The 25356-nt window shown below is 44.9% G+C and overlaps 1 protein-coding gene across 1 annotated transcript in view; it reads right to left on the bottom strand.

The window, feature by feature from the left end:
• LOC101881376 (calpain-13) overlaps nt 1-24526 on the bottom strand; it is a 42316-nt gene extending 17790 nt beyond the window's left edge. Inside the window, exons 1-11 of the mRNA XM_034060780.1 lie at nt 24496-24526; nt 23740-24038; nt 15463-15532; nt 14636-14754; nt 10925-11058; nt 8920-9094; nt 7946-8017; nt 6156-6241; nt 4668-4742; nt 3299-3465; nt 1926-2071 (exon numbers count right to left, since the gene is read on the bottom strand). Coding sequence (XP_033916671.1) covers nt 1926-2071; nt 3299-3465; nt 4668-4742; nt 6156-6241; nt 7946-8017; nt 8920-9094; nt 10925-11058; nt 14636-14754; nt 15463-15532; nt 23740-24038; nt 24496-24526 — 1374 coding nt within the window. The remainder of the gene's footprint in view (nt 1-1925; nt 2072-3298; nt 3466-4667; nt 4743-6155; nt 6242-7945; nt 8018-8919; nt 9095-10924; nt 11059-14635; nt 14755-15462; nt 15533-23739; nt 24039-24495) is intronic.
• Between the last annotated feature and the right edge of the window lie 830 nt (nt 24527-25356).

Here is a 25356-nt window from a genome sequence, read left to right as displayed (position 1 = left end):
TAGAATACTTAGGCATGATATATGGGGGAATAGTTTCTGTATAATCTGCTGTGTGGATTTGTAACAATACAGTACCATTACATTACTAAGAGCAGCGCATCTGTCTGCTTTTCCTCACTGACCAGGTGTTCCACAGTAATCCTGGTGTCTCTAGCAATGGTCTGTTCTGGCCTTGCCCTCCAGGTCCTGCATGGGAGACCATCGAGGGTTAGAAGCCCATACTGAGCCTGAGGTGAGCTATGGCCACAGAGGTCATGTCAACCAGACTTGACATACTCATCAAATTCCATCTGTCTTTGGGACATATCAAGAGAGAGAAAAACTAAATGACCACACCTGAGCATCAACTGGAAGGGAAGAAAGGCATTTTAAATATGAAGCAAGAATAGACAAAATCTGTCCCAAGTCTACTTCCTGATTAAACAAACCCTTTACAAGGGACCCAAGACCTCCCAGTGAGGATCGTTTCTGTTCAAATGGGTCAGGGTGGACACATATCATGCAAGAGCATGCAGGGACCTCGTTTACTGGCAATTGCTGGGGTAGAGAGGATGATGATGCTGGAAGAAGGGTGTTCCCCATTTACCAGGAGCAGCAGCTCTTTCTAAGTGGCACAGTGAGCTCCATAGAGCACTGTAGGCCTAATATCTGCTCCAGGCAGTGGATCTCCCTGCACAGGGATAGTCAGTTCCACTTGCTGGAGGGCTGCTCTTTTTGTTATGTTTTGTGTTTCTCAGACACTGTTTTCGATGAGCTACAAAGCCATGCTCTTCCTTTATGCTGCGAGACTTATGGCATCTATTATTCAAAGTCTGTGACTAGGGAAAACCTCTCCAGTGATCAGGAGAATGTGAAGTTCAGGTCATAGCAATCTCTGCTTCCTTTTATTCTTCAGGCTAAGAACAACTCCCTCCCACGCTCCTCAGCCAGCAACAAAAACACTTTGGAAAAGGCTGGCATCAATCCACACTAGCAGTTGCATTTTCTGTATGGCTGGTAATGCTCTGACAACTGCCCTTGGAATGACACCTCCCTGGATATTCACGAGGAAAAAACCTCAAGGATATTGTAGTGAAGGTCCCAGGTATCCGAGTGGGTTACCTCCACACTGGTCTTGAGCAAAGCCTAATCTGTAAATGGGTTTTTCATGGTTTTTCTGTAATAGGAAAGGAGGAGTTGAGTAAAACAGGCCCATTTTGGGGAGCAAGAAGACATTTGCTTCCCTATTAGACCTGGAGTATTGCTCACATTCTGTGGTTAATACTGGCTGCCATGCTTTGCTCTGGGCCAGCAACGTATGTCACCAGTACTGCTGGGCACAGGGAACATTGTCCTGGCATGTCTTATACCTAGGGACTAGTACCCTAGTGCCTAGGGAACTTAGGGACTCCCTGATTTCCCCAGAGCTATTCTGGGATGCTACAGAACTAAATGTTCAACCTTACATCTCTTAATACACAAATAAAGCAAACTAAGCCTGCCTTACTCTACTTTTCCTGTGATGTTCTACGATAGAAGGCATCCAGAAATTTATTGCAAATAATGTCTGCTCTCTTTTTGAAGCTTGAAACACAAATCAGTCTTTAATTTCCCTGTACAGGTATAATAAACCACACAGAAAACAAGGACATGCAGTGATAGAAGAAGGGGGAATGGCTTTAAACTGAAAAAAGATAGATTTACATGAGACATTAGGAAGAAATTCTTCCCTGTGAGGATGCTGAGGCGCTGGCACAGGGTGCCCAGAGAAGCTTTGGCTGCCCCATCCCTGGCAGTGTTCAAGGCCAGGTTGGATGGGGTTTGGAGCAACCTGCTCTAGTGGAAGGTGTCCCTGCCAATGGCAGGGGGTTGGAACTGGATGAGCTTTAAGGTCCCTTTCAACCCAGACCATTCTGTGTGATTCCGTGATACCCGATTGTGCTTACCATGGTGATCAAAAAGCCAATGTTCAGGTTTTTTGCATCTTGTGCATTCTCAGCATGTTTTTGCATGAGTGAAATTACCACGTTGTAAGTTTTTGGTTCATAATCCATCACTTTGAAAAAATACTGAGGGTTCATTGAAACTGCACCTGCTGAGAAAGTGTTGAGAGATTAATAGTAGCCACATAAGGTGTCCCATTAGTAGCCTATTGTATAAGATCTTGCTAGGAACCCAGAGGAACAGGTTGTTACTGCCCCAAGATCCTTTGAGAGCACTGTAGTCTCTCCATTACCAGGAGCTGAGGCATTTGGAGTTAAATTAATTGCACATTAATCATTCTAGAAATCTCTGGTAAAGCCATAAAAGTCATGCAGATTTCTCACCCCATTACATCTGCTTCACCTACATGGCACACTTTCCCTGAGGCACAAACAGTGATTCTTAATCAGCTGCCTAACCCAGTGGCTGAACTGAAAAGGGCTGTGGCTTGGAGAGCATTATCAGTAAAAGAAAGAGACAAAATGGTCCACAGCTATCCTTTCCTTCCTTCCTGTTAACAGGGAGTATTCCTGATGAGAAAGCAGGAAAATGCCCAAAATGGGGAAAAAAAAGAAGTGAGATGGCAGCATCTGCTTAAACCAGTCTAGACTTTAAGCCATGTAGCTGTGTTGTGTGGCCTTGAAAGCTGAAATTTAGCCCACTTGTTTGGACAGGAACTTTAGTAGACAGCTGGTGGAAAACAGCTCCAAGGAAAATAGTTCTGCCCACATGCTCTCAGCTTCAGCCCCTGCATCTCCTTGCTGAGTCCCAGTGCCTATGGTGTGCAGCATCACAGACGTTGTTTTGTTATCACCCCTTGAGACATAGCGATCAAAGTTACAAGGAAGAGACTGAAACCTATAAGCCAAATCAGAACTTGCATTGCCAGAAGAGTCCTTGCCCAGGCAGTAAAACCAGAGATCTTATCTGCTCAAAGGCCTTTCTCTATTTGAAAATAGAGCTTTGTATCACAATGCTTTCCTTTCATATCCATTTAATTTCAGAGTATTTCCTGCTCTGTAAAATCAGCTTTGCCAGACCAGACTTTCAGGTGAGATCCCCAGTAACAGCTATTGCAACTGGCTGAAAGGCGACAAGCACATTTTGATGTAAGGAGTTCAGGGCTTCTAAATCACAATTCTCCTGTTTTAACTCAGCAGCCAGTGCCACTGCTCTGTTTCTGCCTCTTTAGCTGATAGGTGCTGTAATGGGAAAGGGCAGGCATTAGCAACTGGCAATCAATATTTCTGCAATTCAGTGCTCAAAGTGCATGTTTTAGTGCAAGCACCAGTGGAGAGGAGGAGAGGACTGGGTGACTGCAATGAGTGTTCATTACCTGGAGAATAGTTACTCCTGCCAGTGGCAAGGACTGGTCTCCACAGGTTGATGTGCCTCTCCACAGACCACGGTGCGCAGTGCTGATCTCCAAAGTCCAGAAATGTTGGAGTGCTGTTACATATATACAGCCAGGAAAACTGCTCCTGGAAGCTCTCACAGGACATCCTGCAGAGAAGGATTAAAATGTCACCTTTCAGTCCAAGACATTGGTCTGACATTCATGTTCACCCTCCACACCTTTAGAAGAGGATTACAGAGAGCACTACAGGCTATAGCTGAGCTCGCTAATACTTCACAGAAGTCAGCTCTCAATGCCTTTAACTGCACCTGAATCCCCAGGGAAATTACAGGGCATGTTCAGTAGTACCTAGGTGCAGCCCTGCTGTCTCCAGCACATCCCTGCCACTGCACTTTGCTTTGTCCCTCCAGTGTCCTGCCCTGCACTCATGCTTTGCTCAAGCGTCCAGTGTCAGATCAGCCAACTGTTCCCTTGCTGTCCTCAGAGCCTCACAGAGCAAGTGTGCACTTTCTGAACTGTAATAGCTCTTCTAAAGGATGGTAACTGGATCTGAGAGTATTGGAGGCAGTAAAAATCCACAAGCAGCCAAGTGCACACACCCTAAGGTTTATAGAATCACAGAGGGGTTTTGGTTAGAAGGGACCTTAAAGCTCATCCAGTTCCAACCCCCTGCAGGGACATCTTCCACCAGACCAGGTTGTTCCAAGGCCCATCCAACCTGGCCTTGAACACTGCAGGGATGGGGCAGCCACAGCTTCTCTGGGCACCCTGTGCCAGTGCCTCAGCACCTTCACAAGGAAGAATTTCTTCCTAATGTCTCATCTCAATCTCCCCTCTGTCAGTTTAAAGCCATTCCCCTTGTCCTGTCCCTACACGTCCCTATAAAAGGCCCCTCTCCAGATTTCTTGTAGCCCCTTTAGGTATTGGAAGACTGTTATGAGGTCTTCCCCGAGTCCTCTTCTGCAGGAGCTCTCTCAGACTGCCTTCAGGGGAGAGGTGCTCCAATCCTCTGATCATCTTTGTGGTCTCCTGTGGACTCACTCAAGCAGTTCCACGTCCCTCTTGTGCTATTGCCCCCAGAGCTGAGCACAGCTCAAGCTCAGTGTTTTATAGGGAAGGACAATGTGACAAAATGACCAAGTCTCAGAGAGCTGGATTTTTTACTTCTCTCACTTTTCCTTTTTCTATATCTTTCCCACCAGCCTGGTGTTTAAACCTGGCCAGCTCCATTTCTCCAGGTCTTGTTTCCTCTGAAACCATCAGGTCAGGACAACTGCCCAAGTGACTCTGCTTTCATCATGAATGCAAACAGAAAACCTGGTAGAGAGAAGGAGCAATGGGGACATACCAAAATTCTCCATCATCCTTGTTTCTGAGGAGAGCTTCTCTGTATTTAGACTCAACATGGTCCCACTGAGGAGAGCTGCAAACAAGAAGAGATCAACGAGCAGATGTGAGGCACAACTCTCCATCCCTCTGGCCAGCCCATTCCTCTAACCAGTCCATCGAATCATGAGAAATGAGGAGGGGTGAGCAAACTACACATCAGGAATGGGACTGCACATGGTACCTTCATAACCAAAGCCAGCAAATAGCTCTGTACCTTTGCTGTGCCTGAGTTGCCCACCGTAGGATGGGGAACCCTGCCTCTGCCTTCCAAGCCCCAGTCACCTGTCCATATGCTGGAGAGCTTAGTAGGTACCAAGGCAAAGCGCTGTGAAATGCTGATATTACATTGATACGTAGAGGGCACATTAACCAGTCAAATGGGTTGTTTCCAAGCAGCATGTTTATAATTAAGAGATAATTGTACTTTCTGCAGAGTTTAAGATAAATAAACAGAGCACGAATCAATAATGTATTGATTTATGCAGTTTACCTGTGAAGGCACTTTACTGACATTTCAATTACTGTTAGGATTATAGCTCACCCTTCCAAAGAATGGGAGGATTCTGTCTGAGCAGATAGCTATTATCCCAGCCCTAAGCATGTCTGCACCACCCACCAACCCATGCAGACACAACACGCTAGCCTGACTTTTCTCAGCAGAGAAAAGTGATCCTAGCAACAGGGAGAGGCAGGATGCTATTAAATCGCATGAGAGTGACACATGAACATCTCTCTAGTCAGGCAACCACTGATGCAATTCCACCAGGAAAACTAATATCTATTTATTTATAAAACACTGTTGCAATCTTCCTCTGCATCATTCCTTTCCTCAGAAAAGTGCAGTGAGGTTATATACAACGCAGTAAAATGGTCTTTGCATCTCCAAAGCTGTGTGCAGGATCCAAATTATCAGTTCAAGCCATACAGCAGCACTTTACCTTTGCAATAACCAATGACCCTTTTTGTCTCTCTGTGTTCAATACTGCATAAAAATACTGTCCTACTCTCATCGACCCTTCTAACCATCCTTTTCCTACATTCAGACTCATAGGAAGGGGGAGAAGGAGCAAGAAGGAAGATGCATGATTGCTGCAGGAGAATTCAATAGAAGCAGCCAATCAGTGTCTAGGGAAGTGGCCAAAGATTACTCCAGGTAATAACAACTCTTTCATCCATGACTTATCCGGATTTACCCACTGGGAAATATGTACACATAGACAAAAAGGGATGCCTGAGCTAGGCCTCGTGATGAGCACATAAAATCAATGCTGCATTAGTTTTTCCCACATTGGATTTCTGTAGGCAGTTGCTTTTGCAGATGGGAAGAACACTTATAATACTGATTTAGAAATGTCCTTTTCATTACAATGGGTGCAATGCAGAGGTCTTCTACAATAAGCCTATAAGAAGTCGTTCTTCTTATGAGATTAAAGCTTTAAGACCATACTTATCACTCCAAGCCCCCTTCCACTCCCCGTGGCCCCATGGATTCCAGATCCTGATGATATGTATCCAGCTATTCTTGTAGCGTATCTATAAAGAAAGAAAAATAAACTCAGTTGCAGCTTTTCACAGTTGTGACATTCAGTGATGAGTTGGGTAATGAAAAGGATCTTCTTCCATACCTAAGACCTGGTTTAACTTCTGATTTCATTTGGCTGCAGCTAAAAATCAGTGCCTTATGCTGCAGCGTAAAGGAATGACGTGGGAGAAAACTGTGCCCAATTTGCTTTCCTGAAGACAGTGAGGAGCTGACACACAGGGAAGCAGCAACATTCCTGCCACACTGCATGACTTCAGTGGCCTTGGGAAATTCCAGTGCCTAATTCTGCATGTCTAATGCTGAGAGTCAGCAAAGGCAGAAACCCTGAGGAATGAGGTCACCAGACTGCCTGAAGTGAATGTCAACAGTGAGCATGAGGCAATGATGATGATAAACAGAATCTGTGTCTCTATATCTACAGCACTGTGGTTTCCAACACCTGCAGTTCCAGTGCTTTTCTCATCTTGCTGTTACTGGTTTAAGCCAGAAGCAACTCACTTTCACCAAAGTGGAAAGGAGAAGCAAACTTTTTGTTTCCAGCTCTTATGCACACAGACAGTGTTGGAAACAAATGCCATGGAAGTCTCTTCCCAAGCAAAGGTCTAGCCCATGGACAGCCTCAAGTCATCCCACACAGGATACCTGCATGGATGCCTTGGCAAATGGGCAGAGACTGTTTCTCCTCTCTGCACACATCATGAGCAGCAACATGCCAAAACAGCCTGCTTCCTCTCCAATAGCATTCAGGATCCTTCCACCCCCGTGTTGGGGAGAACCAGCTGGGGCTTTCTCTGTAGCTCAGCAACCCTCATCCTTCCATTTTGGAGCCTCTTGGCTACAAGCAAGTGTCCTCCAACAAGAAGCACACTGACTGATGATGGCACCCAGCATGCCATGGCGTATGGGGCTATGAACCAAAACCAAGCTTATACAGAAAATCATGAAAGAGAAGGGAAGAAGGGAGAAAATAGCTTAGGGAAAACAATGTCCCCTTTCCAAAGTAGTGTAAATTCTGAGATTAAAATATGCTTTAACTATCTTGCTTGATAGCATAGCCACTGTTTGGTTTCCTTCTTGGCCATGCTCACTGTTAACTCTCCCTGTGTGCACTACAGCTTACTGGGGTAAGCCATGTTCTGACTTCTGGCTGTAAAAAAATCTCCCATTTCTTTTGATCTGTGTGATAAATGGGCCCTGTTTTCAGATCAGCAATATTAATACCTAGCCAGGAGAAGTTGTGCATGAGTAGAACAGCTTTAAAAGATGGAGAAATGCTGTTCCTGAACCAGTGAGTTATTTACTTTGCACACAGTGATTTTTGGCAGCTTGTGATTGAGCTGAACAAACGTAGATCTGCATTATATGACAAATTCCACAGTTTCAGCCAGTGATTCTATTCCCATTTGAAAAGGAAAAGTGAATATTTTAAGAGTCAGCATGGAATGTAAATCCCCGGAAATGGCTGTATTTGCTGTTGAAGTGTCCTAAACCAAAAGTGAATTAGAGTTGCATCAGAAAAAAATAGATTTTCTCCCTATTCCCATTGTGCCAGAATCCTTCCATCTCCTGGAATTTGAGTTATGTGCTTTCAACAACCCTTCCTAAGTGTGAAGCTAATTAAAATGACTGAACAAAGCAGCAATGTGACTGCCCTGTAGTGGATCACCAATACAAGAACAAGTCCTTGATCTTACCTTCTCAGCTCCAGTGACAGTGTAGGCATGACCCTGTACAATCCCATTCTTCAGCTCTATATTCCTCATCAGCTGCAGAAGAGAGAAAGCACAGCTTTAGCTCTCTGTCACACTGCGGGTGTATGGCCATCAACTCTCACAACTGTCCCTTGGCATGGGAGAGAAAACAAGACTTGCTTTTGACTACAGCAGCATCTCAGACACTCTGGCTCCAGAGGAACGTGACTGTTGTTCCCACTGCAGCCATAAGCAGATCAGTAAATTTAACAACACTACAGGTCCTCACGTATTTCCAAGTTCTTCAATGGACCAGAGCTGCTGCAACTGCAGAATAACCTGGACTGGGTCACTGGCAGGATTTCTCTGCCACTCACAGCCCAGTATCAGCCACCTGAGTTGAGGGGCTAATCCTTGGCTTGTTTGGAAGACAAGCTTCATGTCCTGATGAAGCAGGCAGGCACTACATGTGCCATATATCACACTTTGCAGTCTTCCCTTACATGCTGTAAAGGGAAGCCTTGGCAACCTTTTAGCAAGACACTTGCTGAGCATCACAAAGCCTTTTGCAGCTTCCCAGCAGTAACCTAACCCTAACCTGTAGCCTGCAAATCACAAGATGATAATAGCATCCTCTCACAGAAGAGAGGTGCATTTTGGCTTTGCTAGAACTAATCACAAGGCTAGAAGGTCAAAATCAGTCCCACTGCAAGAAGATACCACACTATTGCAGTGGGATTAGCCAGGAGAGGAGCCACAGACCCCATCTGACAGAGCAATCCATCTACACATCTACCAAAAGGCTTCATATTCCTTACTGCATAACTGCATCTACTTTCTGCTGCCAAGGTCTCTTCAGGCATCCATAGACTGTAACTATTGCACAGAGTGATTCTGGACTTCCTTTTTCAGTAAAAAGAACAGCCTTTATGCAAATAGTAAGCCAGGAAATGGATGCTACTGGCCCTGTGACTCACCTGGCCTGAGGTGCTACACCCCATCAGACAATGAGATTTGTCAGCTGCCTTCAGTATCTCATGCAGATCAGGAGGAGGATCCTTCAAGGAAAACTGTACTTGGACTCCACCTGTGAAGTCTACTAAAGCATCAGAAGGGTAGCCTCCATGCAAGTGCTGGTAGGAGCCCTGCAACCTGAAACAAACCAGACCCCAAGAATTTAGTCCTCACACTCTGTTTTGATATGCAATGCACAGTGATGGCTTTCAAAATGGACATGCACATCAAGGTGATGAGCATGGAGTATGTAGACACTGGTACCAGTTAATGAAACATGATTGAAATACATGGCATTAATGGAATATTATGGAATTAATGAGGCAGAGGGCCTTTTTCCTATGTGTTTCCTCTGTATTTCCTGTGTATTCACCTACATGTGACACAGCTGTCTGGAGCCATTTACAGACAGAGGAAAATAGTTCAGGTGCATCTCATGCCAATGCAGACATTTTAGGGATATGAACTGCATCTCATCATGAAGTATCCAGTTTCCTTCTTCTGATCAGGAAGGGAGCCAAGGGTTGAATAGTTCATATGGATATTTCAGATCAAACGGAGCTGAATTGTTAGTTTCTATGTTGCATTTTGTCATGATTCTCCACAAAAATGGCCAGTATCCCTTTGCAGATACAAAAGAGGAAGAAGAGAGAGGTGAAGGTATTTGCCCATGCTCCCAAGGCAAGACATAAATGAGGTTTCAGCACTGTTCTGAATTCACTCTGCTAGAGTGCAATAATAGGATAATAATTTAATATTGCCACCACAGTCCTTGTTGTTCTTATCATGTGCTTTTTATTGAGCCAGCAAATAAGCTGGAACATGCTGTACTTAGAGCAGGTAGAGCATGCTGTTAAACCCCACCATACGCACTGTATTTAATGAATGTAATCAAATGAAGTCTGCAGCTAATTGTATTTTGAAGGGCTGTCCTTGTCCTACACTGATGAAAAGAATTTGTCATGGGCACCGGGGAATAACTTCTCAAATGGGAATCTCATAAAGAGCATCGCTTGCAACTTTAATTTAATAGAGGTTTGGTTTGCTTTGTAATTAAAATCTTACGCAGCAAATTGATGCTGAATCCTGAGTCAACTTTTCTGAGATAACTCTGGGCAAAATGTATCGTATTCCTGAGACGCCCAAATGCTGCTTTAACACTTGCTTATTCCCGACCAAATCTGCCAAAACAATTAGTTCTCTCCTTCAGCTCCTATTTCCTGCATTGCAAATGTTACACCAGCTTGAACTAGGGTGGGTGTACCAAGTTCTAGCCCTTTATACTACCCCTAATACATGAATGTCTCTTCAGCGTGTTTAATAATGGGCAAAGTTACAGGTGCTAAGGGAGCACACTCTGATCCCTTTACACCTCAGAGGGTTTAAAAGAGTGATTATCTCTTTATTAGTTATCATTAACCCTGCGTACTTTGGGGACCTCAGACAAGAGTCAGAGCCCTCTGTGTGAAATGAGAGCTGACCGGAGACTCAATAGAGTGCATGTGTTGTGCCTGGACATGTTCTTCAGCCATTCATCCTCTCATTGCCTGCTCCAACTGTCTGCAGGATCTCTGATTAATCACTGTAAACAGAGGTAATTCCAGCTTAGAGTTCACAGTTTTAAACAGAGGAAAATACGGAAAGGAAAACTGGCAAAGTCTGCTTGAAGTAAGGAGGAGATGCCCAGTCCATTTTGTGTCACCAGCCATTGCCCGGTTCATTTTACTTCCCAGGCATTAGCATCCCAGAGTTGGACTGGGTGCATTTAGGTCTTCAGCCAGAGACCAACAACTCCAGGTTATGTTGGCATGGTGTATGCGTGCAGCCACAGTTCCTTGCATAAGCACAGCACGACAATCACAGCTGCTAGCCTGAGCTCCTCCCTGTATGCTTAGTGTAAAGCAAAGGGTGAAACCACATGTAGAGAGCATTCAGCACTGGGCAGAAGAATAGACCAGATATAGTTACTTGGCATATGCTTTTTCCAGCAAGGATGGCCAGAATTCATTTGATGTTCGAGGGTGTACAGACAGGTATCTTCCATTTAGGAATGGCAGCCGGTCATCTATCACTACATCCACCCAGTCTCCATATTGCCAGAACTGGAAATTAAGACAAGAAAAAAAGAAGAGAGAGTACAAATGAGCCCCTTTCAAGAGCTAATACTCATGCCAAGCAACAGCCTCCTGAAATAGCACAGGAATTAATCTAAAACATGGATATGTGCAAGTTCTCTCCTGAAATGCTTCAGGCTAATTGTTAAACAAGCTCCCAAGTGGCTGGATTTCCCAGTGGTAAGGGAAGTCATTTGGGAATATGAATAGTTCTGTAAACAGTGGAAGGAAATATTAAACAGGGGAAATATGCAAATATTCTTGGGCAATAGGAAGCATTCAAGAAGATAAAGAACAATCATGCAAATGGTTCAGTGAGTCTTATTCTTTAGCTGCACTTGAATTTTCCCCTGCAGCACAGCTCTTGGCCGAAGAGCCTCTGTCAAGATCCAGTCTCTAGTGTTTCTTCCCTCTGTGTTTCAGATAAGACTCTGAGGTACTGTCATAGACAGGGACTATGTGCTGACTAAGGACTGTTTTGAGGTGTTATCCATCTCCTTGATAGATGAGGAGGATGCAGGCGGTCTCTCCAGCATGTGGACAGAGCAGGTGTTTCTCCAGCTGATCCAGCTGATGAAACCTTTTAAGGGAGAAGGTAGGGAAAAAGATGTTTTGGGATGAACTAAAGAAGCCATTTCCAGAGTCATTAGCAGATTAATGTAGCTTAGCATGATTCGCAATCATAAGAGGCCAAGCTCTTATTTGCGGTAATGCTAAGGACTCCAGTGGAAGTATGCCAGCAATAGATTTAGTCTAGCATGATTTTAACAGCTTTGGTCAATGAAAAACCTCAAAATGAGCTGTTCTGTTAGCAAAGCACAAGACCAGATGTGCCCAGCAGCAAAGCAGTTTATAGTCTGCTAAGCAAAAAGCAGGTTTGATCCTACTCACATACTGCCTCACCCCAGCCTCTCATTTCCTACATTAGTTGTGGCAGGAGGTGGCACAGTTGGACTTCTGAACTTGAGCTCCAGCAGTAATTGGAGGGTTGTGGTTGATTTTGGCAGGATAGGGTTTGAGGAAAAGCCTGTCACAAGCTGTCCTTGGCCCACAAGAGAGACAGACAAAGGGATAGTCCAAAAGGAGCTGCCCTATCATCATCCAACATGCTGTCACCAGTCAACACCAGGCAACAAGTGTATGGTGAAAAGGTGTGACATCCCGCCACACTTCCCTATGACGTGCCATGTGCAAGCACAATAGGTGAAAAAGGAAAACAATATGGAACTGCCCATGGGGATTAATGCAGTCCAAACCCACTGAGTGATGTTTTTCAAAACTCCAGGTTCTTTGGCCATCTTTGGTAGGGAAATGAAGCTTGGAGGCCTTCTGAAAACAGCACTATAGTTTTCTTCCCTGGATGAAGAGAACTGCCTTGCCTTGACTGCCACAGACTTTCAGATAGTGGCCTTATCTGAGCTCACAAAGACAGGAAAAGCCACAATGGGAATGAAAAACATCATGGAAAATCCTAGGATGCTCTGGGAATGCAAGAGTGGTACAGGAGAAGCCACTATCCTGCATATGCCTTCAGAGAGGGCCAATGCTTTTCACTTTATACCATCAGGATTTAAAGTACTGCAGCCAAGAATATGACAGTAAATGAAACAAAGAATCCCTGTGTAGGCAGGCTGCAAAGAGGGAAGTTCTTTGCTTCCCCATTTGTGGGGAGCCTTTTAAACCAGGACTTCATTTTCCTGGGCTTAGAAGAGAAGAAAAAACAAATGGATAGTTGCAAGATGACAATACTGTGTTGTTATTTCATCCCATTGTTTTCCCCCTTTGGCAGGGATTTTGGATAAATCCAGTTCTGGAATTGAGCAAGGTGAAGCCCTCAACTGTTTCAACTGCTCTTTTGCATGGTGTTAGAAGTGACCATTTGGATGTGTCCTGAAACAGAGATCTTGACCACTTCTGTCCTTTAAGGATTTCATTAGGACATTAGCACCCAGGGCAGATCCCCGCTGTTTTGAGTTGATGCACTGTGCCATACACAGTCCCTACAGCATACTTCTGGTTTCTAACCAGGCTGAGCTGCTGCTGCTCACTGTTGCAACATGTGGCACACCTTGCCTCACAGGCATCAGAGCTTCTGTGTGGCAGAGAAAGTGTTTCCTATACAAACACAGGACTAACTTTATCCCTGGTGAAATAGCATCAGTGTAATTATTCCCTAGATAAAAACATCACTCATCTTTACTACAGCTGATGAAGTGCTTAACACCTTTAACTCTTGCAGCCACTGTTGTGTAGGAAGACTGAAGTAGCCTGAGAGGCAACATGCTCCATATCCAAAAAGGTGAAAAGAAGTTATACGCTCAAATTGTTATATTAGCATATGATACAGCTCATCTGTGATTCTTCACTGAGCAGAGGACTGGTGGCTTAGCCTGTGGATGGCAGTAAAATATCTTTGATGGAATAATTGAAAGCATTGGCGAGAAGCATTTCCATTCAGAGTAGCTTTCTCAGGGGTTTATTCCTCAAGGAAAGCCAGAAAGAGTTGCATTGATTTGCAGATGAGATGACAGTGAAAACATTTTCAAATACTGTAAGGTATTTATACTGCTCAAGATTTAAGGATTGCTCCTAACTAATCTTGTCAAAGCTCTCATGAAAGAAAAATCTAGCTTGCATCCTTTTAATGTGTTTGAAGCAGACTGTTGTCCCTTTAGCTGGTTTATCTCATGCAGTGCACCTCTGCGTGCTGGAAATAGACCAATACAGAAACATCTGGTATACCAAGGAGCAAAGGAACAGAGCAAAATTCAGACTGCCTCAAGATAATCCTCCTGGTGCTGCTCCACGAGAGGTCTCAGGAGTCAGAGAAGTCTCAATGCCAGAACTCTTTGGTACCGAACTACATATGACACAACAATTTGTGAAAGAAGGGGAACGATGAATGGTTGAGTATATACTGATCATCTACATCCAGTTTAGCTTCTGGAACTTAATGGTCCTGCAGGTGTTTCTAATCCCACAGATATTTGGTCCACTCAGGTACAAGAAAGCAAAGCCTGACAGTGACTATCCTGTCACCTGCCTGGGACAGCCAGAGAATTTCAAGAGTGCTTCTCTCTCTGAAATAAATCTCCTTTCAAAGTATCAAAAGCCTGCTCCTCTGATTTGTCTCCAAGGATTTGTAGTTTCAAGCCATTTCCATGAGCTAAAAGGGCAAGGAAATATATGGGGAAGCAGAAAATGAACCCAAATAGATGAACAACACAAGTGTGGTGACAGCCATAACAAACTGTCCAAATCACAGCAGACACTAGAATGCCACTTAAAACATACAGGTACACAAATGTATCTGAACAGCTGGTATCGGTATCTCTGGAGTCATAACTTTCAGAAGAGGTTTTCCAGTTCTCTGCAATGTGATTGCACCACCTGGAGCACAAGGAATCATCAGAAAATTTGGGATTGTCTGCAAATATCTGAACTCGGAGTCAGCACTGGAGAACCGCAGCATCCAAAGCTGTCAAGATCTGGGACTGCTGCTTGGATCCCTGTATAACCCAACCAGCCAAGCCCAAGCAGTACCAATACAGCAGAGAGTACATACCCGGAAATGAAAAATCCCAGCATAATCATTCTGAAATCCTTGATCCCTTGGTAAAACGTTTCCCAGAAAATGCTTCTGCAGTGTCAGGGAGCCCAGGGCAGCCAGCATCCAGCAGTCACCTCAAGGGAGATAAGGATGCAGTGCATACAGTCAATTAGCACTGTGAATCATAACTAACTCTTTAGGAGAGTGGACTTCAACATCTGAGACATCCAAGAACTGGTTTGTTAAAAGAAACTAATGTTCTTGCATCTCTTTTCCAGCCCCGAAAGCACTGAATGCAGTATTCACCAACAATGTCCACTAAGAACCCTGATGCCACCCAGCCATTCTCTTTTACTTTCATTCTCCTATCTTTTGTGGTCATGTTGAGACCTGCAATCTAGAATACTGTTTAGGAAATCTTCAAATCTCTCAGTGGGATGAAAAATGGAAAGACATTTCTACATAGGAGCAGAGCTGCTCCCAAAGGCAAACATGGTTATGGAACTGATAAGGGTGCAGATACATGTTGGAGCTGTGCCTACTTATCCCAGAACTGTGACCCTTGTCCTTGAAGCATCTGCCTGATCTCAGTTGCACCTTGTCCTTATATACATAGAGGGCAGGTGCCATAAATAAGTAACAGGGATTAGAGCTGCTGCATTTGGGAATCCTGTAAAATATTTGCAATAAATTGTGTGTGGACTTGTATGAGTCTGGATTGACCCACGACAATGGTTTACTGCAGCTACCATGGTCTTCCCACTGAGCACTCAGAACATAGCAAATCAATCACAGGTTATTGCTGTGTGCCAGTCTTTTCCAAAACAGGAAGATGACCTTACCTATTTCTCCTTGCATGATATCAAATCTGCTAACTCCATCTATGATCAAATGAGGATTTCTCTGCAGTTCCTGGAGGAAGGAAGATGCAAAGACCAGCATGAGTACTCTCCCGTGCCAGCAGTGTGTTACTACCCCTTAAAGCCCCTTGCTTGCTTTACCTTTCCCACATCTGAAAACAATTCCTCTTGAACCCTGATGTTTTTTGCCTGTCACCAACAGAACCAGAAGAGATACTCAGGCATCTCTTCTTTAGTCTGCTCAGCTATTCCTAGGGATGGGGGCTTGTGGCTGGGTGTGCACTGAGCTTTCATTTGGATTTTTCTAATGCTAACAACACCTTTCAAAGAGGGCTCTGAGCCTGGCTATAAAATCATGCTCTTTCCTGAGGGAGAGAGGGGCTCCCTGTGTGGAAACACAGAGGTTTCCAAGCAGTGCAGAGCAGGATCTGTACTTCCGCTCAGTAGTGGGTCTAGGAACATTTTATTCTCTGAGCCTTTTTTGTTTCTACGCAGGCCTAATACAGATCAGTTGGGGCTGCTCTTTATCACTGGTGAGGAAGCTATAGAAAAAGAGCTTAATCTCTGGCTGCAAAATCCCATAGGCCTGGCTGACATTTTTAGTTCAGGGAGAATTTTCCTTGCATTCCTTGATTCTGGCTTGGGCAGTGAAGGGGGAAACACTCCAGAGCCTGGTTAGCACACAGAAATGTGAACTGTTCTCCCATCTGTGTCTGCTATTGGTCTGGGATATCTGACTGCCCAGCAGGAATGGGCTAAGCATCCCCTGTGATACCCTTGGCACACCCCAGCTGGGTAAAGCTGTTTTGAAAGAGCTATCAGCCTTAAATAGGAAAGTCATTGCTCAAGTAAGAAAATGAAGAGATAAAAGGGAGGAAAAAAACCTCATCTGAGTAAGAAAAATAATACAGCAGCTCATCCTTAAGCAGGCCCTGGCATTTCTTCTCCCAGATCGATTTGACATGCTGCACGAAAATGAGACCAGCGCACAACGTGACTCGCACGGTTGCATGAGCTCAGCATTAGCAAACACTGTCAAGTTTCTGAAACGGCTTCACGGTGATCAAACCCCTCTAAGAAGTTTCCCTGTCAGGATGCAGCTCCAGGCTGGTGGACACATCGTGCTCCCACAGCACCGCTGACACCATGGAAAGCAGCCTGGGCAGGCATCTTCCTTGATGGATGCTTTTGTGTAGCCGTCCACACCTATCCTGGGACTTCAGGGATTTGTGGCAAGAGGTCTACCACCAGCATAAAGGAATGGGTATTTTTGTTCCCCCGTCATTTTTGAGGCTGTTGAAGTCTTAGTTGCCCCAGGCAGGGTGGCTGGCTCTGATGAATGTGCTACAATGTAGAGCAGCCATAGGGGCAATCACCATATAGAAACACCAGTCTGAAACTGATGGGAAGACAGCTGGTTCTGTTATGCGGATTCCCAAGGAAAGGGCTGAGGCTCTGCTCTCTGCTGGGACAATAAAGCTCTTAAGTGCGCTGTTACAGAGACCAGCTGAAAAGTCAGCCCATTAGATGGCCTCAGCAGATATCAAGACATTTAACTCTCCAGTAAACAAACAGGGAGGAGCTGAGTCACTAAGAACAACCAGCGATTTTGCCTGAAAAAAGAAGACAAGATGTGAAGTCAGTCCCATCCAACATGCCTTGACTGTGCATACAGGTGATTGTGGCTATCGTAGGGGACAAAAGCTGAAGGCAAACACTCTTGCTATAATCCTCAACTGCAATACATTAAGCTTTGTTTCCAGGCGGGGTGTATTCCTACAGGTTCAGAAGCAGAAGCTGCAGAAAAGGCAGGAGGGGGCAGTGGTGGGGTATGGCAAGACCAGATACTCAAAAGAGCTCTGGAAGAGCACGACACCTACAGTCAGTGATGGAATGCCTGTTCCCTTGAAGGATGCTGTGTGGAGGGAGCCTGAGCTAAACACAGAGGGTTTCTGAAAGAGTTTAGAGACGGCATAATCGTGCTTTGTAAATGTGGGCCTCCTCAACAGGGAGGAAAGGAAGCCTCCAGTTAGCTCCTCTTCCTTCAAAGTCATAAAACACCAGAAACTATCATCTATTAACGAAAAACACAGCTAAGCGCATAGTTGCCACTACACAAAACATAGAATCATAGAATAGTTAGGGTTGGAAAGGACCTTGAGATCATCTAGCTCCAACCCCCATGCTATGGGCAGGGACACCTCACACTAAACCATATCACCCAAGGCTTCATCCAACCTGGCCTTGAACACCGCCAGGGATGGAGCATTCCCTACCTCCCTGGGCAACCCATTCCAGTACCTCACCACCCTTACAGTCAGCCTCACTATTTACTAGTGCTCAAATTGCCCAACAAATAGAGAAACCACAGACTTAATTATAAATTTATCCAGAAGCAGCTGCCTGTTTCACTGTGAAATTGTGATGAGGCTTTGCAGAATGTTCCCTGAGACTTCTCAGTTTTAGCTGGAGGGGGAAAAGAAGAGGAAGCTCAAGGAGACACGTGGTTAATCCTCAGAGTTCCCGTGAGTCCAGCAGTGAAGGCAACCGTATGGTCTGCAAGTCAAACACTGCCTAAACTCATCCCCCCAGGACAAAGCTATCATCGCTGGCTTTCCCTGGCCCACTGAAGATTTCATTATGCATTCAGAATAAAAGAGAAGTTCAAGTTCAAACCAGTTCATCCTCTGGGGAATAGTCTTACCACAGAAGTACTGTTTATCCAAAGGGCAAGATGGAGAATTAATTGGAGAGGTGGAAGGACATGTACAGTGCACTGTACATGCATTTGCCTGTAAAGTTCTTTTTATAAGTGCTTGAAATTCTTAAGGAAGAACAAGTCCCCAGAAGCTAGAGGTGAGTAATGTAGATGTAGGTCACATGCAAAGGACACAGTCAAACATTCCTGTGGAAACCCAGAAAGCCAAGGTGGGATTTCATAGGCAGCAGAAGTCAGTCTGGCTGCAGGCTGCTCCTCAGTATGGTGGTCTGGCTATGGCCACTTTCCCACAGATCTCCCCACTGGCCCAGCATGATTGAAGTGCAGGCTCAAGAGATTAAGAAGCAGGAGATGACTCTTTGCACAGCACTCTCCTGATCAGTTCACCTTAACCCTACAGTAAAATTCCAGCCTGGCTTCTGTTCCTGCCACAGCACCACATCTTTCCTTGCACCATTCCCTCCTGCTCCCACTCCACCTTTCTGGCACATCCTGCCACAGTAAGCCCTGTTTAACACACGCCAATTAAGAGAAATAAAAGGCTGTGATTAACTGAAAGCCAGACTTTGTTCTCAGCTGGACAAATCTTAATTCAGCATCACTGATGTGCCTGAGATAGCGTTGCTCTGGAATAAGAAGCGAACACAGGATTGCAGTTCCCTGGGCTGAGGGAACCTGACTAGCAGTGTACTGAGGAGGGGTCAGGCACACCATGACACATGTCCCACAAACAAAGGAAACTCCACAGGATAACTAACACAGAAATAAGATGGTTGGAATAACAAGGGAGAGAAGAACAAAGGATAAATTGTGCTGGCACACACCAAAGATCTGCCTGTTGCAATGACTTGTCTCCAACAGCTTGGAGAGGGAGAGGAATAACCAAGCAAGCTGAAACTAATGCTCCTCCTATATATATCCTCCCACTCTGACCACTTGGAGGCTAAAGGACTTTCCAGGCTGGAGGCTTTATCCACAGTTTAGTGTTTATTAGGCCTTTGGAGAATTAGAAATCTGCCTAATCTGCTTACTTTTGTAAACTCATATTGCATTTGTCTTTGACATTCTCTTACACAGGAAGAACTGGGCTAATCTCAAGGGTTTTCCTTGCACCACCAGAACTCAGCTCCCTGCTTTACAACAGAATAGCTCAATTCCTAACTACCTGTGGTCAATACAAATGCCTTAGTTGCTTAAAACCCCCTGCTCTTCCCCAGCTTGCTTTCACAATGGAAGAAGGAGGTTGTCAGACTCCTTACAGATGTGGAGCCCACACATGTAAGAGCAAAGTCCTATTGGGCGGCAGACTGGTGTCCAGCAACCAGAAGGAGCAGAAACCAGCTTGGATTTTACCTGCAACCAGTTTGCTTTGTGTGGTTCAATGCTAAAAAACAATGACAACTGCAAACACAGGAGGTAAATACAACAGAGGTAAACAAGGGAGACAGACCTGTCCACCCCAAGCCTTTGAGAGGCAGTTTCCTTACAGGTCTTGAAACCTCCCACTCAGACCATACAGTACAAGCTGGGTGTTACCAACTATTCCCCTGTGGTCACCACACCACAACTCTACAATCCTGCTAGCTGAGTCCCCAGCCTGAGAAAGAGGGAAGTAGGCAAGACCATTAGAGTGCTGCTTTTCCCTTAACCTGGGATCCATGCATTCCACACACACACACATAACCAGCCCTCTCTAAAAATCAATAGATCCGGGAGATACTATGCAAATAAACCCTCCTCCTTTAAAGCCTGTGCAGAAAGATAGAGGTAATAAATGAAGATGCACTGCAGCTTCCTCGGCTGAAAGATATGAACCCTGAAGTTGAGGTCAGATGCAATCAGCCGAGTAGGAGAGGGCTGACACAATGGCAGCCTGGAAGCGCTGTTCAATTACACTGATTGCACGCACACCCTCAAAATAAGGTGAATTGATTTTGATTTCCATCAAGGAGAAATACTGAGCAGGATCCAAGGGCCCTGTGGCTCCTTAGGAGCACTGGAGCTGCGAACTCCATCAGGAACAGCTGGCAAGCAGCTTTGGCTCATGCCAGGGAATGGCCCCAAGGTGACAGACTTCACAGAACAGCACTGTCCCTCATCGCCACTCATTTCCCGTAACTTGCTTTGTTAGAGCACTCATGTGACAATCCATATTTCCACTCCCACCCCTTCTTCTGTAATATAAGAGCTAAGTTTTTAGGTTAACTATAAACCATTGTCTGACTTCTTGCCTGAACCAAACCTGTCTTTTTCTCCCCTCCAGCTAGACAGGCCAAGGTTGATGCAGTAGGAATTCCAGCTCAGTTTAGCTGCCTGTAAAGATTCTGACTTCAAAATGATCTTTTTCTTAAAAAGGATCCATTTTGGCTAAATCAGTTCCTGGGTTCAAAATTCTTTAATGCTGATGGTATTTTCTGGGAATTAAATAAAATGACAATAAACAAATAATAACCAGAAGCAGTTCAGAATCACTTGGTTCCTGAAAGGAGGTTACATCTGCTTTAGGAAGGGACAGAAGAAGGGAGGAAAAGCTGTGAGGAAGCCCTTTAGCAAAATTACTGAATCAAATGACAAATCACTTTTCCCAGCAAACAAGCACTGGCTCAAAATGTGTCATTTTCCAAAATGCTTTTTAGATGGTAAGTGCAGCAGCACATTTCTGAGCCTCTGCTAAGAAAAAAGGATATATCCCTTGCTCAAGCTCATACTAAAGCAGCCTCCTTCTGCAGTTTCTACCCAAGGCCACAGACTGGTGGACTTCTTTTAGATCCTATTCTTCCCTTCCCCTGACACCAGATATGAGATAAATACCAAAGAACTCCATGCCCTGATGCTGTGAACAGACTGCGATGATGCAGAGGAAACCCATGTTGGCTACTTCAGTCCTTTCACCACACACACTCCTACAAACTGTATCAGAGGCACTCAGTGATTTCTCTGGCATTGACCCTGGCCTGGCTACCCTGTAGCTTTTCCCTGTCTTCTGGATCCCCCCCAAACATCACAGTCTGTGTTAAGCAGCGGATGGACTTTTTATGCTTAGCAATCCCTCCCTCCATAAGGAAGCTGCAGGGTCCTGGGGAGACAAAGGGTGAGCAGTGCAGCAGCAGTGGCCTGCGACCCTGAAGACTCCAGAAAAATCTTCAGCAGCTTCACCCTCTGCCCATTTTAGTCTTTTTTTAAAGCATAAACATAAGATTAGAAACTATCCTTGAATTTGTAATGGGAATCGTATTGAGCGCAGCAGTGGGATATCCCTGATGCAGGGCCTGGTTGAGTACGTAGTTATCTCCTCTCACACACAGAATCATAGAATGATTTGGGCTGGAAAGGACCCTAAGATCATCATTTCCAACCCCCTGCCATGGGCAGGAACACCTCACACTAGATCAGGTTGCTCCAAGCCCTGTCCAACCTGGCCTTGAACACTGCCAGGGATGGGGCAACCACAGCTTCTCTGGGCAACCTGTGCCAGGGCCTCAGCACCCTCAGAGTAAAGAACTTCTTCCTTATATCTAACCCAATTCTCCACTGTTTAAGTTTGAACCCATTACCCCTTGTCCTATCACTACAGTCCCTGATGAAAAGTCTCTCTATAACATCCTTGTAGGCCCCCTTCAAATACTGGCACATACCACATTCAAAAATATAAGCAACGTTGGCAGAGGTAAAGCATTCCACATTCAGCACCACTACAATTCACATTGTCTGGATCATCCTAATTCAGTTTCTTTTTGTATTTGTATAGTACTATGCATTACAGTCAGAATCAGAGTGAAATCTTTAGCCTAAACCTTAATTGATCAAAAATGTGTATTCAGCAACAGTAGATCATTCCATGACTTCCTCTGTTCCACTCAATTGCTTGTGTGAAGGAAAAGCACAAAAGTTCATTTGTTCTGAACATTTCAAAAGGAGCACCTCAGTTTTTTTAAATCTGACATAACTCTTCAAGGAGAATTTCCCTTCGGTTTGGCTTTAGAAAGCCAAATAGAAAACAGAAAGCTATAGAAAATAATTTGTTCAGTCTAAAACAGAACTTCTCTTCCATTACTCAAAACTGTGGGTGAACCAAAGGAACAGTTAACTGCAGAACTCCTACTGCATCTGGTACCTCCAGCCCCACCTCTAGTAATGTTTGAAGTACCCCATGCAAAATCTCTGTTGGAAACTGCACATGTTTCAATGGACATAGACTGAGGTCCTGGGGATGAAAACATAGCCTGAAACAGTCTCCATCTGATGGGAAACTGCAACCACTGCAGAGTTAGAGGTGGTATTTCAGATGTTGTCCTGGTGCTCTTGACTCACCTCTCCCTTCAGAGACTCCCATAGTGAATCAGCTCACTTTACAAGCCACATGATAAAGCACCGACGCAGATGGAAAGTGCCTTTACCTTTGCACACACAACTTCTCTGATACTTTCATGCCCTGCTGCAGCAACAGGCAGTGAGAAGTTCAACCCTCAGCTCCCATCCTTCTTACCACAACACTCAGCCACAGCCCTGTTGGTGTCCAGGTTGCAACTTCTTCTCCATGTACTGTTTCACCACATCACATTTCATTTACAACAAGGTTGGGGCTTCCCACCTTTCCATTCAAGCATCCACATTTTCAAGCTCTGCAGGCTTCCTGTGCTAGCCTCTTTCCCTTCTGGAACCCACGACTTTCAATGTCCATGCTGGTAGCAGCCTCTGATGCTGCTATGCCATGACCACCACATTGCCAGGCTTCAGTGTGGCCTCATTGCCCCACTTGCATCTGCCATCTAAATAAATCTTTCCTAGTTGTCTTGTCCTGTCTCTCACAGTTACTCTCTCTATCCTGGGGGTTTCCTTCAGGAAGGACTGGTTTGCTCCAGCTTAGGGAATCCAGAGGCTCCAGGCACCAATGATGTGCTCAGCAAAACCCAGCAAAGGAGCAGTACATGGCAAACCCAGTAGCTGCATTAGCAGCAAATGGTACATAGCAGTGCTATATAGCACAGTCTGATCATGGAAAGATTCCCTAAAGCAGGTCCTAGGATAAAAGAGCTGAGTATGTGATTCCACCTTCCAGTTTAAACATCCGTATGCCAGATGATGATAACTGTCTACTAAACTGCAACTACGAATCAGCAGACAAACACACTTCATCTCATGCCTTGTCCCCAATTACTTTAAATAGGTATTGCTGAGTCAGTGGCTTGGATCAGAGAAATTTGAGATCTTTAATAGAATTAGACAGCTTTTCAGGTTTGCACGAAGTCCCCTAGGAGCAGATCAAAGTGGGAGCACTAGTTCTAGTCAGGTTCATTGTTGGAAACAAGCTTCCTTTAAAAATGCACCCAATGAAATCATTAATGTTACAGAGGTTATCTTTCCTCCACACATCCCACAACAAGAATCCCCCAGTGGTGTGCTCACAGTGGTCTCCTTGGGGTAACCAACTTCCCTGAATAGCACAGATCTCCATCCTGAAGATGAAGGCCTTTAGCCCCTGGCTATCAGTGCTCCCATTCAGCATCAGGCTACAGAACACCAAAAATGGCATAACTCACCGTTGGCCTCTTCCACTGTATTTGACGCAGCTTAACCTCTGGGAGCAGGTTGGGACCGATGGAGCTGACATGAGCAGGGAAGGTGGCATCCTCAAAAAGCACTCCTTGGCTCAAACATGAGGCTCGCAGGTGGCTGAAGTCCTGGTTATTAAATTTCTTCAGGTTCTGGAGGCTTCCCGTTGTCCCTGTTGTTTGCCAGCCCCACTCTGACTTCAGACCAGAGCCAGGGGCAAACATTGTGCCCCGTTTCTGTGAAGGGAAGACATGGACTGCTTTGGTTTCCTGATCAAAAGTGGTGCCTTAGGAGTGAGTGGGAAAGCAAACACCCCCTCCTGCCCCAAAGAGTTTTGTGCTTGTGAAGCTGAGGGCAGTCACAGTGACAAAACCCTTATTAGCTAGAAATGCATCGGAAAGAGCCATTCAAATCCCAACTGGTTTATCTTAAACCAGTGCTGTCACTGCTACACATTCAATTTTGTGTCTACCCTGAAGACAGAGAGCAAAGCTGTTAGCAAGCCGCTGTGTTAGCATTGAGGGACATCTGCAACACAAGTGAGCATGAGGGATGGAACAGGAGCTGCAGACATAGGGGAAGATGGAGGTGTGTGAGCAGGAAGGATGTTGTGAGGTACCCAGGGTTCTTCTGGCCACATATCACTCCTGTGCACATGGCATTTTAGAGTTGCTTTATTTCATTTTCATTAGTAAGTGTTTGATGGTCACTCTCTCTGAGATGTAAAGAAGGCAGAGACTTACCCTTCCTTGGGATCTGCTCCAAAGACTCCATACGCACTGGGGGTGGCTTCCAACCAGCTTACACAGACAACCCACCAGACTCCCTACAGTGCTGATATAACACTAGCAGTTCCTGCCCACGACTTCCACTTAAGATGTACCTTCTCATAAATTAGCACTGGAAGATCCACCACATGCCCTGGGCAAGCCACTCCTACATTGAATTAACTAACTTCACTGTGTTGATTTCTAACCTGAAGTCACTTAATTTCACTTTTAAGTCACAGGATGTCACAGCTTCCCCCTACAGTTTGGGTAGATGAAAGGCTCTTTCCTCCCAAAACAAACTTGTCTGTAGATCCAGGGTGTTCCTGGTGCACCACAGAGAGCAGATGGCTCCAGTAAGACCAAAGCCTCAGATCTGTGTTGGGAATCGTTCACACATGTGAAAAACACACTGAAGGTGTGATACAGTCCCCCACACACATGTTTTTTCTTAGTGTAATCCCCTTTCTCTATCCTTCAAGTCTCTTGGCCTCCTGGCATTGTAACAACAGCTTAGAAAAAATAAGGAGTTTTGCATCTCATTGTTTTAATTAAAAGCCCCACAAAAAAAATCAGATAGAATTCAGAAACCTCCCTCGGCCAATAAGAAGAGAACATTCCCCTTGGGCTTGCATTTTTTAATACAATGGAAATAAATCTCATGTAATGTACCATAACACGACAAGGGAATGGCTTCTTCTTAACAAATACTCATTTGAAACTGTGCCCAGGCCCCATGCATGCTAAGATCTATTTCTTGCAACAGTGTTCCAGCAAAACTGATTAGTAATTCCGAAACTCAAATTAAAACTAACAGAGCTTGAAGGCTGGGTCTGA

The sequence above is a fragment of the Melopsittacus undulatus genome, chromosome 3 (genome assembly GCF_012275295.1).
Source record: "Melopsittacus undulatus isolate bMelUnd1 chromosome 3, bMelUnd1.mat.Z, whole genome shotgun sequence".
Taxonomy (NCBI): domain Eukaryota; kingdom Metazoa; phylum Chordata; class Aves; order Psittaciformes; family Psittaculidae; genus Melopsittacus; species Melopsittacus undulatus.
The sequence above is the reverse complement of the archived record's forward strand: the minus strand, read 5'-3'. Positions and strand labels throughout refer to the sequence as shown.